At 47.5% G+C, this 16,808-nt stretch overlaps 2 protein-coding genes across 3 annotated transcripts in view; one reads left to right on the forward strand and one right to left on the reverse strand.

The window, feature by feature from the left end:
* DOCK1 (dedicator of cytokinesis 1) overlaps nt 1-16,808 on the forward strand; it is a 546,606-nt gene that overhangs the window by 213,328 nt on the left and 316,470 nt on the right. The window lies entirely within an intron of this gene.
* The window catches only part of INSYN2A (inhibitory synaptic factor 2A), a 60,766-nt gene continuing 50,891 nt past the window's right edge, over nt 6,934-16,808 (reverse strand). Inside the window, exon 4 of the mRNA XM_043926664.1 lies at nt 6,934-7,461. Within this exon, the coding sequence (XP_043782599.1) occupies nt 7,278-7,461 (184 nt within the window). The 3' untranslated portion in view covers nt 6,934-7,277. The remainder of the gene's footprint in view (nt 7,462-16,808) is intronic.

Genomic DNA, 16,808 nt, shown 5'->3' on the forward strand with positions numbered 1-16,808 from the left:
TCCTCGTCTCAGTGGTGGACCAGAAGGTCCCCAGGAGGACTCTGTGTTCCTCCTGGATCCACATCCTTATTCGGCAGGGAGCTGCCCACGGAAGTAAACGCTTTGCTGTTTGCTGCCTTCTGTCGTGTCCGTGGACCAAATGCCAGGATGTCCTGGAGGTAGAAGGGGCCAGACCATGGATCAGCAGCTGCTTTCCTGAAAGGCTTGGAGGGTTGCCTGTGGTCTACGGAATCCTTGGGGGTTCCTGGGAAGAGCCCTTGCAGTGTCAACCAGGGAGGCCAGGAAGCGAGGACCCAGGCTCTGTCTGATCTAGCTGCAGCCTTGCTCCTATGGCACGGGTTGGCGGGATGGTGGGGATGGAGCAGATCACATTTCCCACACAGAGGCTCATCATCCCCACCCAGCCTGTCTCCAGCAGAAGTCTCCAGAAGCAGGAACAGGACTTAGGTCCTAACCTGACTCTTCCCAATTCCCACATCTCTAATGTGTGTATGAGGAGCCCAGAAAGGCAATGGCACCCCACCCCAGTACTCTTGCCTGGAAAATCCCATGGACGGAGGAGCCTGGTAGGCTGCAGTCCATGGGGTCGCGAAGAGTCAGACATGACTGAGCGACTTCACTTTCACTTTTCACTTTTATGCATTGGAGAAGGAAATGGCAACCCACTCCAGTGTTCTTGCCTGGAGAATCCCAGGGATAGGGTCGCAAAGAGTCGGACATGACTGAAGTGACTTAGCAGTAGCAGTTAGCAAAATGAATTAAGCTGTCAGGGAAGGACTCTCAAAAAAAAAAAAAAAACCCCACCAAAATCTGAATATCCTATAGTTATTTGATGAGTGGTGGCAACGTCACGATGTTTGCAGAAAGGACATTCACCATTTCCGACTGGAGATGCTCAGGAAGCTCTTTTGGGAGTCAGGGCCATGAGTCCGCTTGGTGATGGCCGCAGAGCGGTGAGACTGAAAGGCTGCCTGCTCGGCACTGGACCTTGCTCTGCCCATCGGCTCCCGTGCAGATTTGTGCAGCGGCTTCTTAATGTCACTGTTGTTGCTCTGGGAATTTAGAAAGAGGAGGATCTGGGGCTGGGGGGAAAATATCCCTGACAAGATGGACCAAAAAGACTTCATCAGGGGCCCCTCTAGAGTGGGAAATGAGTGGCATGCCTGGGGTCGGCTTGACATCCCCAGTGTGACACAGAGATTCCAGGACTTACGTGTCTGCTCTGCTTTTTTGCATCATTGGAATGGAAGTGGTATAACCGTGAATCAGCTCACCTATTCTGCATGATTGCTGAAGATGGACCTAAAAAATTCAAGTGATTTAAAAAGTTTTAAAAACCTGTGCTTCACTTAATGATTTATTTCATGATACTGTCAACAGTAGGAGTAGACGTCTGACCTCTGTTTCAATCAGAATTATCATCAGCTGGGGATGCTGTTGTGGCCTGGCAGTTTCCCCATCCATTCATATATGGGGCTGAGAACTGGGGGACTTCACACGTTATTGGCTAAGCTGTGACGTACAGTGTAAGCCTTTTCTTTTATCTGTATCTGGTATCTTATAAACACCATGCAGTTGGTTATGTATCACTTGTTTTAGTTCATTTCATACCTTTCAGCTTCGTATTTGAAATGGGCTGTTGGAACGCATCTCAGGCAGAGGATAAAAATACGCCATGATCCTACTAAGTGGAAGCCTTTTTGACAAGGGGAACTCCATTTGGCAAGTTTAGGCTTGTGGATGGCTTGGTTGTTGACCACGGACCCTAACATGGACAACTTGCAGTATCTGACCACAGAATTAAGATGCCATTTTATCTTTATTCCAGGATTGTCTGATGCTGTAGAATAGTGGGTTGAAATGCTGAGTTTTACATTGTCTGATTTCAGATTTGATTTCTCTCTTCCTCTTTGAAGAGGTTTCTAGGCTGATAGCGTCACTGTATTCGGTTCCGAGCAGGGGCCCTGGGGGCTCAGGTGCTCCTGTGTGGTGGGCAGGTGACCCGACCACTTATCTGGTGGGTGACATGGGTACCCTGACCCGCACGCGGGACCCCCGGACAAACACAGCCCGTGTCTTTGTTGGGATAAGTGCTGTAAATAAGCTGGGTTGAGAGCAGAGAGGAGAATACACATGACTGTTCCTTCTCCTGGGACGTTAGCCACCGCCGCTGCTTTTAGATGATCAGGTTTACATTCCGTTAATGGGTCCTTTAAAAATGTAATTGAGTGAGGACTTTTCAAGATTTTTTCTGTGGCCTGTATACACACCAGAAGACTGAAAATTAGTAATTCACTAACATGAGAATGTGGGCCTCTTCAAAAGAAAGATTCCCCTGGAAAGCTGACGGAAGTAGACTTAGCAACGGGAAAAATTCTGCCTGCGTTCACCACTTGCTCTTGTGACCACCAAACCTCCTCATTCCCTAGACTCGAGTGATGGACGCTCTTTTGTTTCCACTCTAAGAGCCAGCTGTAGGGGTGGTTGATGGGTGCGGTGTTTCCTGTGACGGTAGCACCAATGATAGGGAAGATGCTGTTAGTGAAAACCCACTGCTTTCTTTGCATCTGCATGATTTACAAGGACCTGACACGCTTCTGCATTTAAAAAATGCTGTAAGAGGCGTGGTCTCCCCATGCATGCAGCCCCTTTACCGAGATCATCACCAAGACTTTTCACAAAGACGTTCTGTCCCCACGCACGCGCGTTCGTTTTGCAATACCTGTTCTAATGGACTTTACGTATGATTGTGCCTTTAACAAAGCACTGACCTTAACCTTGCTTCGCAGAAGAAAACAATATGTTACAAAAGTTTCAAGTCGACAGTATCTGCTTTTTCTATATGAGTATTACAAAAAGTGTCTCTAACGTGTGTGTTTGTTAATAAATCTACTCGGAAGACATCTGACTTGCAGAAAGTCATCCTGACGTGGGTACACATGTGAGTTGTGATGACTTTATCAATTCATTCCCATTTGGTATTTGTACAGGAGTGTTTCCCTGCCTTTCTCATATTTCTGTGGCCCTCATTTTTTCAAGCTTGGTTTCTGACTGTGGATTTGTTGCCGAGGAAATAAAGACCACGTCATTCCCTGGGTAAAATATGCTGTGCGATTCTTGCATATTCATCCCAAACTGTATCTTAAGTTAATTATTGAGTTACTTAAAAGGCAGGGCACTGCTTGCACCTGAGCTTCTCACCTGTCGAACGTACGCTGCACACAATAGCACCAGGAGTTACCGCCAGTTTCTGAATCGGGTAGCTCTTCTCTTCCGCCCAATAAATGGGTTGCACGCTTATCCCATGCCAAGTGTGCCAATGATAGAGATTTTCTAGATTAAAGGAGACATGTCAGTGTGGAAGGCAGCTTCTGTGACCTTTAGGTGACAAGTAATCATGTCAAATTTTACTCACTGATAAAAATGCTCCCGAAGAACCATTCCAGCTGTGGTGGGATTTGTAAACACGTTGTGTCCTCACAGACAGCATGGAATGGAGAGGTTCATGGCCTGTCTCTTATTATTTGTTCTCGCTGTCTTCAATGAGAAGCACAAAGGAACCACTTGAATTGCATGGTGCGTCTTCTTTGTTGGAACTGAGCGTGGTGTATCTCAGATCCGCCTTGCCCATGGTGGTACCCCAAGGAGAATGGCTTTGCGAGGCATGCTCACTGTTACCATCTGAGATTGGAGTCAGCCTGGTGTGGGTCCATGAACAACGACGCTTGTGACTGCCACACCTCAGGTCTCCATGGCAATGGACATCTCGGCAACCTCGTGGAATGGAGGAAACTTCTGCCAACTTCTTGTGCCCTTTCCAAGAGAGCAAGGTTTTCCCACGTCTTGATTTCCCTGATCATACTCCGCTTGGGGGATCGTCTGAGACTGAAGGGCCAGATGCAGAGGCCTGGGACTGCTCCTTGGAGGCTAGACACACACTTGCCGCATGACAGGTGGGCACCTGTGTGCAGAATGCCTTGATCTGGTTATCTATAAGAGAGGACCTGTGAGGCAGCACAGGGTGAGCACATGTCTGAGCAGTGTGTGGCTCACAGATGACTGTCGAGTGTGATTGGAATTTCCCCGGGCGCTCCAGGAATGGAGTCTTCCTCCGCATCCTGACTCCATCCTGACTCCTGACCCCTTCTTTGCCCAGAGGGACTTGTGAGGGCAGCGGGGGCCTTCTGTCTCAGCCCCATCCTTGCAAGCGGACTTTGTTATTGCAGAGCCCGTGAGAGCGGGTGGTGGTTCTCCTCTCCTAGGTTGCCAGGGGGGCCTTTTCCCTTGGGAGAGGAGGTTGGCTGGGGCTGGTCTTCATGGGAGAGGCAGGGTGCTCAGCCCAGTGGACGCACTGGTCTCCCATCCCGGGGAGGGAGGAAGAAAGGAATGAGGTGGCCAGTTTCTGGGGCTGGGGACTTGCTGGATGGATGATCTAGAATCTGCCTTGGCGGGGGGGGGGGGGGGGGGGGATGGTAAGATTTGCCCTGGAAATATCAGTGAGGTCCTTGTCCCTGAGGTTCTTCAAAAATTAGACCTATTGTGTATGGTGCCCGTTGATCTTAAAAGCCATCACGTCCTTCTGGCAGCCGAGGCCTGTGCCAGCGGGTGTGACCTGGTCAGCAGAGTCAGCTGGATTCCAGCCCTGCCCCCGCCCCAGCCAGGCCAGGCTGTAGGCAGTGCCCACACCCTATGAATCTTCTCTTTTGAAGACTCTGCGACGTTCTCTTCAGCCTGAATACCCTTCCTTCATTATTATTTCCTTAGATGAATGGCTTCTCTTTCCCCAAACTATTGAGACTATGAAATAAGTTTAATAGCCGCACAAAACATGACCTTTGATTTTGTTTTATTTAAAAATTAATAAAGAACTTAGTGACAAGTATAATTTAATCTCTATACGTAATGCCATGTGTACATCTACATATGAGGGAACACGGTACTTTTTACCTTGGTTTTGTATCAAAGATTTTACTTAAATCTTTCTAAGAGAAGAGTCATCACCTGTGAGTGACAGGTTGCAGTCATGAAATGAGATTGAAAGTATTTTTTTCCTATTCTGAAGATAGTTTCATTTTTAGATAGGAATTCATTTATCTTCGGTTTCCTTTTAGATTCTGAAAATGTTTTTTTTTTTTTCTTTTTTTTTTTTTGGTCTAGACTGCTTCAGACAGTGATATTACTTTGTTTACGAGGATGTCCTCTTGTTTAGACAGAATTATGGCACTAAGCAGAAAGCTGCTAACACCCTTATTTCAATTCACTGAGACACTCGGGATTCTGAAAACACAAGGAGAGATAACTTGTTGCAAACATGTTTTTATAACTTTAGTTAAAAACAGTATAAAATACATGAAACACATTTTTTTTTCAAATTTTATCTCTACACGAAACAATTGCACTTCCTTCATGGTATTTGATCAACTTAACTCAGTCTCCTCCTTGCACAAAAATATTTCTCAATTCTGTTAAGAGATATTCAAGGATTCATATCCTCGTATATCGATTCCACAAAAGATGCATGTTTTTTTCTTTTAATTAAAGCGGACATCTGCGAGATAGCTGGAGTAACCCCCAAAGAAAGCTTACATGAGATACTCCTGTCATTCTTTTTTTTTTCAAGCCCACTAAGGTCCTTGTAGAATCAGAACACTTAGAACAAAAAATAGATTTGCTATTAAGTCAGAAGGAAAATGCATGGCAAGAAATAGCTCCAATCTGAGAAATGCAGGTGGATCCTTTTACCAAGGTTGACCACTCTATTGGCATCTGATCAATAAGGTGTGTGTGTGAGCATGAGATTAGATAAGAAATGGTTGGACAGAGACTAGGAGACTCGGTTTCCCTGTACGTTCACAAACAACTCAAAATTGAAGTTGTACCCCCCAAAACCAAAAAAAAAAAAAAAAGGCAAAAGAAGAAGCTTACTTCCTATTGTGAAAAGCCAAAACTTGATAGACAGAGTCATTAATAGAGTAGGGCTTTTTATTTCTATAAAAAGGTACCTGCAAAGGTGCAAAGGAATGAGTGAAAAAATAAAGGAACTGAGATTTATATTGCAATGTGTAATCAAAAGAGAACTCAAAGTGTCACGATTCATTTAAAAAAGACCTAAAAACATTTGATTCACAGCTTTCCCCTAGGTAATATCATTTAGTACAGCTCACTAACAGGTTAAATGTTGGTGACATTAAGGTGGTTTGTGGGTAGCAGCTAAACTAAGCACACGGTTTCGCTTTGAGATGGTCAGATCTTCCCCAGCTGTTACGAAGCATAACGGATGGTATCAAACATCTGGCTAGGCTTTCGTGATGAACAGTGTCTCAAAGATTGATCCACAGAAACACTTTCCGGTGGCAGAGAATGCCTGTGATTTATCGGTGACTGTATAATCCATTGTGTATTTCTATGTGTGTTTTCAAATTCTTGCCAGGATTTATCATTTGGCCTTTGGGTACCAAAAGATTAAAAAATGAGATCTATGAAAGCTTAGTGTCTGATAGCGCTGACCCTGTCAACTTGCAGTGATTAAAAGCGTGTCCTGACTTTGGGGGACTCCTGGCTGCTGCTGGCCATTTGGAGAAGGAGCAGAAAGCATGTTGCCGGTCTGGAGATGAAGGAGATGCTGAATTTGAGGTGTCACTGTGACACTGAGATGTCACTTGGCTTAGCGCTATAGCACATGAAGGCAAATATACATATAGTCACATTTTAGAGATTATTCACGGTCTCTGACCACTTGAAAAAAATTGTGCTTTCTCTGGAATTTGATGTGCTGAAAATTGCACTCGCACACCCCCTCCCCACCCTCCCACCCCCCGCTTATTTGCAAAATTAAACGTAAAAATGAAGTCCTTTGCAAACGTAAGGGCTACTTTTTCTTCTCAGTATTTAAAAAAAATAAAGGCTTGAAAATAATTATGAGTTTTCGCTGTGTTACAGAGTGACAGCCTGCCGTTCTGCAGGTTGATAACCTAATCCTTGCCGGTCTGGGGGTGGGGGCATAGAAATTTTAGGTGTCACCTTTGACTGTGTTAGGTTTCGTTTCCGATTTTACATCCCACATCCCCGAACTGCAGAGACAGCCGGCAAGGTATGACCTGCACTCCCTTGCCTCTGTGAGCTGATCTGTCACAAAGGCCTTTTTGGTAAGCAGGGGGAGAACTGGGTGGTGCCCAGCTCAGCCGCCCTTCACTCCATCCTATTTGTTTTGGAAAAGGGTTTACTTTGAACTCCAGTGGGTTTTCAAGACGGCCTTCAGACTCCAAACACCGTGAGTGTTAAAGGAACCAGAGTTTCCACCGTCCGTGCTTTTTAGATTCAGTTTTGGATTTTTGCTTGGGAGTTGAGGAGTACGTCTCCTGAGTGTAAGGCGAAGGTGCGACCTGAGTTTCCTCGAACGGATGAAGTTTCCGCAGAACTGGCTGGAGTTTGTCTTCCTGCTGCTTGAAATCTAGCTCCACACTAGAAACAAAGAGAGGGAAGGATTTAGTGGCTCGGTCTTTCCTGTCTGAAGAGCTCCCTTAGTGACAGCAGACTTGGTGCCATCCTACCCGAGGAATGATCATTTGGATGATGCTCATGATGTCATTTTATGGCTCAACGTTAAGCAATTGGCGAGAATATGTTTGAGCTCTCAGTCATTATGAACTATCTCCAAAAAGTTCACTTTCTTCTGACAATAATTTACTTAGCATTCATTGCAAACCTCTGGTGCTTTATTGGTGTACACAGTTGGTGTGAAAGCATAGACTGTTGAAATCCGAAATGTGACGTGTGAGTAACCTTTTTGCTTATCGATGGACTGCATACATGTGCTTCCTGGCATAAATAGTTAAGCAAAGATACAGAGCGTTTAGGGGTCATCTTAGTACATTTGCACCAGGTGCTTGGAAGCTCTGTGCAACTTTTCACAAGGTCAGAGTAACCCATTCATCTCACCTGCAACTGTTGTTAAGTGACATGACCTTGGCTTCTAGGCTCCTTTGCAAAATCTCATCTGCTTGAAAAAGTGGCAAGAACCCAAATATACAAAAATGTGTATTTTATCAAGTGAACACCATTGAATGTCACTCAGTCGTTCTCAAAGATAGTTTTTTGTTTTTTTTGGCAAAAAGATAGCATTCGGTGAAAATAACGTAGAATTGTGATTACATGGCTGAAGTCATAATGTGCAAACATGTAGCCATAGGGAAGGGCATTCGCCAGTAGTGACAGTGTTTGTGTTAGAAGGACAGGATTAAAGCGGATTTATAAGTGTATCCTGTTTGTTACGACATTTCTCCTCATAACGCCGCAGCTTGCCTGGAGTCCTCCCATCTCTCCATGGCTTTGGAAGGGACCACTGTGGACCCCCTAACTTTGGGTGGGACCTCTGCTCGAGTGTCACTCTTCCGTGGTCAGGCAGGGGGCGAAGGGCCCGGCTCCCTTCTGCTTCCCTCGCCTGAACCCTGATAACTTGAGCTTGGGCGCTGTGTCAGCCAGGCCTCCGAGACCTCCCCTCTGTGCCCCTTCCCTGTCTGATCTGGGTGCCCGTCGAAATGTCAGTAGATTTCAGTACAGGCCCAGCAGTGATGATAATACATGAGCTCATAACATTTTATATCCAGTGGAACCGTAAACCATTTATAAACATGATATTCTATTGATTTAGAGAACCATTAATCCTAGCCACATGTTGACATTTTGGAAAGACAAAACAGCAAAGCTGTATTATCTGGAGCTTTAAAAACAAGTTCAAGACCCATCTAATGGACCGTTTTATGCTTTAAATCCACTGTTCCATTTTTCTTAGCATCAAAGACTGTATTAGTGAAAAATTAAAAATACCATCAGAGAAGTTTATGACTAGTTTTCTCTCTGCTCCCAAAACAATGATTTTTTTCCCCTTCATTTCAGATGGCCTCTTTGCATTATACTGCAGTTTATAGGAAAGAGAATAAAACCCTGAGAACTCATGACCTGCTAGTCTAGAACAGGGGTTGATGGAGGTTTGGTTCCTCTTGGGGACAGTTGTGAAAGTGCAAACCTCAGGACGCGCTGCCTTTGTGAAACAAGAGCCTTGGCTATCGTTTCAGTAGGAAGAATAAGGATTTCCATCATGGCTTTCCTGTTTTGACGCTGCAGGGGAGCTCAGGTAAACGCCTTCACCTCTTTAAGGTTCAGTTCCATTCACTTGAAGGGATATAATAATGACTGCCCTGATATCTCACTGAAAAAGGATAAGGATCCCCCCTGCACCGTCTCCCTTGTAAAATAAAAGTTTCCTAAACTATTAGATGCGATTCAGATATTTTCTCCTTATCATCTGTTTGGTCACTAATTGTATAATGGCAACAACCTATGAAAGGATTCTTCAACTTGGACATTTAACAAAGAAAACAAGATCCTTGCTATTGAGTCTGTAAGCTATTATGGTATCCAATATGGTAGCGTAGGCACAAAAGAGTCATTTTGTCAAGGCTAGTATTTGTCAGGGTTTAGTGCTGAAGGCATGTTCTCCAGATCATAACCATCTCAATAGGTCCAGATAGGTTTTGTGTTATTAGATCAGAGGGCGGGCGCTAGCATTTCCTGGGCCAACGGTACCATTCTGGTACCTGTAATTATTGAATTCCCATTAAGCATCTACAGTGGGAATCCTGTTATTAACCAATTTATCACACCGCGGAACCATGTAATCACACCATAATCTAATCCGAGTTCTTGTTAACAAGATGACTCGACCTCACCTGTCAGTTTATTCCTATCTGTAGTCCCCGGTGACTGAGAGCTGCCGCCCAGAGCAGGTTTCTTTGCTGAGGGAGTGACCTTGAGTGCCCTGCAGCGAGGTGACCTTGAGCCGGCACCTCCCTCCCCGTCTGTGTCCCCAGGTGACGGCGCACCCGCTTGTCAGGAGGGCTTGGCACCTGCCAGGCAAACCATGCAGCACCATGCCCTGCTGTCGAGTTGGAACGATGTGCAGGGCTCAGTCCAGGGGGGGCTTTTCTCGTTTAGGAGGGAGCTCACCAAGTCACCGGCCTCAGTCAGGAGCAGACAGCTGGCTGGACAGGGCGGTGGCCGAAGGTTAATCGTCTGGCTGACTCTAGCTGACACAGAGCAAAAGGTCCCTTTGGTCTTAGCGGCCAAATGGCCAGGATAAAGCCGCACCTGCTGCTCCGGTTCGCTCAGAGGACTTGGACGGAAGCCAGCGGTGGGCATTCTAGGGCACTTGGCCTCTGTGCCTGGAACGCCTCCTTCTGTGCGCATGCCTCCCTGTTTAACGTAGTGAGCGGGCCGGTGGGGGCCTGGGGGTGGGGATGGGGGCACCACCTGCTGGAGGGGCAACGGCCCTCACTTTGGCTCTGGACCCTGATCAGAGGGACGCTGCCTGTGTGAGTGGTGGCGGTGGAGGCTGAGACTGTCCAGGAGCCAGTGTGTGGGGGCGCCGTCACCGTGTTACTTTCTCCCCGGCCTGGGGCACGTGTCCTGGCTTGGGGGTGGCTGCCACTCCTCACCCCTCTGTCCCCAGACACACAGGGCCTTCTGACCTTCTAGCACCTTCTGAAAGTTCCCAGAGCCGCCCTTTCTTCTCCCTCCGCTCCCTCTAGCGATGACGCATGATTATGAATTTGGCTCCATATCATTTAGTCTCCATCCCCTAAACGGAGCTGCTGTGCCCGGGTGAATGCCGCCCGTCTCTGCCCCTCACACCTACAGCAGGGCCTGAACCGCAACAGTCGCCTGTGTGATGTTTACTGAATTAACACATGAGCCTTAAAAGACAAATACCGTAGCAGCTTTCATCCCAGTTGCCCTGGGCCGCTCTGTCTTGGTCGATGATATTGGAGGTGCCCCCTGGCTCTTCCCCCTGGCGAGCCCCCTCCTTGTAAAGATAACCAGGGCTTCTCCGCCAGGCAGTGGCTCTGGAGTCCTCTCTCAGTGGAATCTGTGGCCAGGCTCCCTTCCGTCAGAACCTAATTTAAGAAGATTCTGAAACTTCTGTTGCAAATCGCACACCAGGATCTGTTCAGAGCCTGCCACCTCCACTTCCACTCCTGAAGTTCTCTTTTCTGGAAGGGTCTGCAGTAAGATCTTAGGATGAGTGGGGTCTGAGGGTACGCTGACCAGTGGTCAGCTGTGCTCTGCGAAGGAGATCCTGGGAGTGTCTGTTGAGTCCCTTCCCACTTGCCCTGTGGGCTATAGGCCCTGGTGTGGCTTTCTGCAGGATGTTGCATCTAAGCTCCATCAAGGCTGATGTGCGTCCACCATGGGGTGGGACATGCCGCCCCAGTTACGCATCCCCTGGATGACCAGGCAGACGAGGGTGCTGGTGTTCCAAGTCTGACCTCTGGGGCTCTCCCCATCTCTTAGGACTCTGTGGGGGGTTACACAGCTCCGGGCTCTCGGGGTCCAGCCACACATGAGGCAGGAAGTTGCTGGTGGTGCCACCTGACCCCCGCAGGCGAGATCTGGGGTCTGTGATGGGTTGTTGCATGGATGCGAACAGCAGGCTGAACCCTCACGCCTCCAGGAGATAAGCAGTCTAGAAGAAGTCCTGACTCGGGACTTTCTGAGCCAGAGTGTGAAGGGGCTGGAGCCAGGCCAGCCGCTCCTAACCTGGCTGTTCTCTTCTTTGGTCCTGAGTTCAAAGGCGGCCTGCAGATTGTGCTGGGTGATCCAGGAGCGGTCCCTGGACTGTTTACAGGATATGAACCCCTGGGGTCTTTTAGTGTTTACCTTTTATATCTCTTCCTTGCCTACATCCATCCAGCCAAACGTGCATGCTGAGAGCTGAGTGGGCAGTGAAGCCGTGCTGTCCGACGTGCCCACGAAAGCCGATGGCTGTGTCTACAGGACTCCCTGTGATGTATGATTAAAGCCACGGGACACACACCTCATGTCTTTGGTTAGTCTTTTTCTCTTGAAAATGGAAGTTTTACTTGTAGGGACTTCACTTACAGAATTATCACTCTGTCCATTTCCAAGGAAATAAAAGTCTGCTCCGGACTTCCGGCTGCTTTGGCTGCTGGCCTGGGTTTTGTTGTCCTCCCGGCGTCTCTGCCAGGCTTGTAGTAACGCTTCTCCCCACGACGTCACGCGATTCTGCAGTGGAGCGTGGTCCTGGCGTCTCCGCAGAGGCTCTGGTGTCTGCTACTCCTATAAATACCCGAGCCCTGCACAGTTGCCTAAGCAAGCTGCTGCCTGCTCCTCGAGTTAATTTAAGGGGAAATGGGCATAGAGCATCCTTTTCTCCAGTGACCCTGGGGGTAGCCATGAAGAGTCAAGAGCAGGCGAGTTTGGCTCCCAGGCACTTGTGTGTATCCTGGACTGGAAAAAAATCCGAGATCTCTGACTTCTCCAACCTTGACAGTGTCAGCAGGGCTCGGTGGGCTGCGGAGCAGAGGCCTCCACTGTTCTTTCTCTTTGCATCAGATCACAGAGTAGCCAGGGCTCCATGTGGCTCTGACTGACTCACACTCTGCCACTGTGGATACATGGTCCCACCCTCGGGGACTGGAGCTTCTGGGGCTGGGAAGTGACGGTGGAGGTGCCCCGACCGCCAGGGGGCTCCTTGGAGCCACCGAATGTGCATGGAAACTGGGGCAAGCCCAGGGCAGCCAGCTCGCTGGGGGAGGGAAGGCTGTAATCAGTGGTCTGGGTGGGACAGTCAGCGTCCCCAGAACACGATACATCAAGTCTGATAGCACCACGGAGGACACAGCATTGTTCAGAGGAAGCTGAAGGTCAGGCGCTCGCCCTTGCAGGCCAGGTGGAGCAGGCAGGTCACGTTTCACTTCTGGGCACTGGTTTACACACACGACCCCGGCTGTGCCTTCAGGACGCAAGACCGCCATCCTCCCAGGACATATCTCCACGTGACTCTGGGCGGGTCCCATGCAGCCAGCATGTCCAGAATCACATTGTTTCCCTGGCCTGCTGCTCCGTCCTTCCCAGACTCAGCTGGCGAGCTGGGCACCTTGGGGTCTGGCTGGACGTGCCCTTCCCGCCCGCTCCCATCTGCTGGGTCCAGGGCAGCTGCCTCTCAGCAAGCTCCAGGGACCCCCTCTGCCCCCGCAGACCTTCAGCTCTTTTCACTTTGGCCGCAGAAACAGCCATCCGGCTTGTGTTCTCTCTACCTCTCCCCCAGCCTAGCCCGATTTCCAAGTGCCTGAGCCACCTTAGGGTAGGGAGACCTGAAACTCTGTGACTGTTCATCCTGTCCACCTGGGTCACTGTTGCTGCTTCCTTCCATGGATGTTCTGGACCCATCACATAGACCTGCCCCCTCCCTGTCCTGTCCACACCCCTCTGGACCAACTTCTGGGGGTCTCTACACATATTCAGCAGAGCACTTCTGGCTCATGTTGGATCGTAGCGCCTTTTCTCAGTTCCATGAATTCATGGAGGGACAGGCCGTGTTGACTTCAGCGTCGTCTGTGGTGCCTTTAATACTATGACAGGCTCAGCACAGAATCTTGGTTTACTGAAGTAGACTGATGACCTAAACCCATATCCCATCACTTCCATTCTCGGCAGAATGTTATGCTTTGTTTCCTAGTTATAATATCCATTAAAAATGGACATACGGGGACTTCCCTGCCAGTTCAGTGGTGAATATTTCACCTTCCAGTGCAGGCGATGCAGATTTGATCCCTGGTCGGGGAGCTAGGATCCATCCCACGTTCCTCTTGGGTCAAAAACAGCAAAACGTAAAACGGAAGCAATATTGTAACAAATTCAATACTTTAAAATGGTCTACGTCAAAAAATAATCTTTAGAACGTGAACATATGTACACAGAATGTGCCCATATGCTATATACCTGTTACATGTAAATGGATCTCATTCTGATCGTTTCCAGTGTTAAGACTATGAACATAGACATGATTCATTATAACGAACCTCTTCTGCCACCACTCTTGCACACAGTAGGTCCATGATAAAAGTTTGCAGAATCACTGTAAGGTTTAAAATACCAGAAATAAATGGGTATTCAATAATATTCATACCCGAACTATAAGATCTATCCCCTTTTCGTGATATCCTATGGCAAAGAAATTATGGTCATAAAAAGCAAAACATTAGCTGGTTATTCTAACTGCATTATACTCTGAAATAGCTAAAATTATAGTTGGACAGTGAGCTTTCTGAATACATCTTGCTCTGTGTCCTGCCCACGCAGGAGAACAGTCACTTCTTTTAGGCTTGACTGAGGTTCCACCGTTGGTATTTTATCTGTGACTTCCTCTGGAGTAGAAAGACTGATCTACACCCATGCTGCATCTGAGTGCTCAAATCTGAGGACTGGCCAGGCGCACAGGGATGACGGAACTGTGTCTGAGCCTCCCATAATTTCGAGCCACAGAGAGGTCAAAGCTGAAAGGCTAAATCCTGTTTGTAACCTCCACCCATCATCATTTCTTGGGTAAGAAAGGGGCCAGATCACTAAACAAGAGTGGTATCAAGCGTAACTGAGGCCACACTCCTAGCAAGTCATCAAGATCAGAGATTATATTTAGAAGGGGTGGATAATTATTAAATGTGGACTGCCAACTTGCTGCTGTTCCTGGCCTCAACAAAGAGCACACATTTTTAATTAAAAAAAGAAAAAGGAACAAACATCTTTAGGCAGGACGTGGATTGTAACGGCAGTTAAAAGGAGAGAACACAGGACTCTTCAAAATCATTTGCAGTGGGTCCTGCAGGTGCCACGGCTGACGCGCCCAGCCAGGTGACCTGAGTCGGGTCGGCCGAGATCTTGGCCATCACCTTGTCTTCTGTTCTGATCCTGAGGATGGACAGTCTGCTGCCCAGAGAAGAATGCCTTCGTGGGGTCACCGTGCCTGATCTAACGTGCAAAGCAACCCAGTTCCTCTAAGCCTCCCGAGTTGAAGATGCTCTCAGGAGCTCCCCATATTCTGACATGAGCAGAGAGAGCCAAGATATGGACCAGTGACAGCTCTCAGCAGATAGACCAGAAGAACATTAGCTTCTGGTGCATGTCCTATGGTGTCACCAGTGACCAGCCTGAAGCCCCGGGCTCCCCACTGCCTCTCCAGAGATGTGATGTCTATGGGACCAGTACCTTCAGGGAGGCTGATGGGGGAGAAGTATCAACTGAGGGACCCCTGCAAACTCTAGATGGTTTCTCTTGTCATTGAGTCACCCAGGAACTTTACACGTTCATTGCTTTAAGGACTGGATGCTATATCTACCCCGAAGGAAAATTTCCATGGTCGTCTAAAAAATGAATTACACTGATTTGCTCATGACACTAACAATGTAACCCCTTCACACTGTTTTGGACATAGATGACTACCTCATTCATTTTGACTTTTGAGGGTCTTAAGAGGAGGGCTGTCAGTATAATTAGCCTTTCCCTGCTGAATACATTTTAACTAATTGCTTTACAAATAATATGTTGAGATGAGTAATCAGTTTTCAATTTTACAGCTGTAATCAGTTACACGTTAGAATTTTTGATACTAAAGGTTAGTAAAATGTCACTAAAGATACTCAAACCTAATCCTTACATACTGGGGAAAAAGAAATAGAATTCTAACAGAACAGACAAAGCTTGGATTACTGGTTTGGGGAATTTTCAGGGAGAATTTTGAGGTCTATTAAATCATTCTTTTTTTTTTTTTCTCTCTCACTTTTAATTTACTTTATTAAAACATATTTCCTTACATCAGAGCAACATCACCTAAGGTATTATATTATCCAGGGATATCTTTTCTGTCATCTCTTCCCGCCCCATCACTCACTGTAAATTCTAGGCAAGAGTGCTAAGTATTAGACAAAAGGCTAATTTCCTCCACATCAGTTCATGTTGTTTAAGAACTTAATATGCACAAGTGGTGGTAATTGAAGCAGGCCTGGGAAGCCACTTTCACTAAGAGATAATCACTAAATGACAAAGACGGCAAAGATTCCACTCCAAGTGGGCTCTGGACAGGCCAGCACTGGCCCCAGTTCTGCATACAAATGCAATTACCTCTCTTAACAATAAGACTTCATTAGCCTCCAGACGTCCAGTCCTGCTGACTGCCCTGATGGCGGGCCACCCTCACCAGCTCCCTTTTTGCAACACTCTGGGATCAGTGACATTTCCAGGCACGTTTTATGTGGAATCTTTGCAGCCTTCTGTTTTATGTTCTTATAGATGATGCAATGAATTTCCATTGATGATTTGAGAAAATGCAAACTGTTAATTCTGTGAAATCCTTGTTTCAGTCTCATAAAATGAGAGTATTTTTCTCATCTTTCCTGCAATCCTCCAATCTCTTTGGAAGAGACCTTGCAGAATCTGGGAGCCTCTTTGATAAGCAATTAAAGATTGCAGTGCACCACAAAGTCCCCCAGCTGCTATAAGGATGAGTGCTATGTGCTAGCTGCAAGCCCTCCCCTTCCATCCTTGGAAATGCTCTGGCTGTTAATCCCTCTGAATCCTTCTGGTTGTTTCTAACCCTCTAGCTTGGGAGATGGGGGAGGTGTTCTAGCATCTAGACCTGCTCTAATGTGGTGCCCCTCCAAGATGGTCCTGTCTCCTGTGAGTCCGCCACCCCCTGCTGGAGCATCCTGGTTTCCTTCGGCGCCCCGTCCTCTGCCTTTCTTCACTCTGTCCATGGCCCTCGCCTTTGGAACACAAGGTTCCCTACTATCACCGCTCTATTGTTATAGGGATCTTATGGTAGGGGTTCTGTGGGGTTGGCTTCAGCTAGCTCATCAATTCCTCCAGTCTCCTATTGTCCGGGGCCAAGCCCGTCATTTCCTGGGAGTTCCATGAAAAATGCTTGCTGAAGAAATGCATACAAACATTGAATGGAA

Source organism: Cervus elaphus, chromosome 15, assembly GCF_910594005.1.
Source record: "Cervus elaphus chromosome 15, mCerEla1.1, whole genome shotgun sequence".
NCBI lineage: Eukaryota > Metazoa > Chordata > Mammalia > Artiodactyla > Cervidae > Cervus > Cervus elaphus.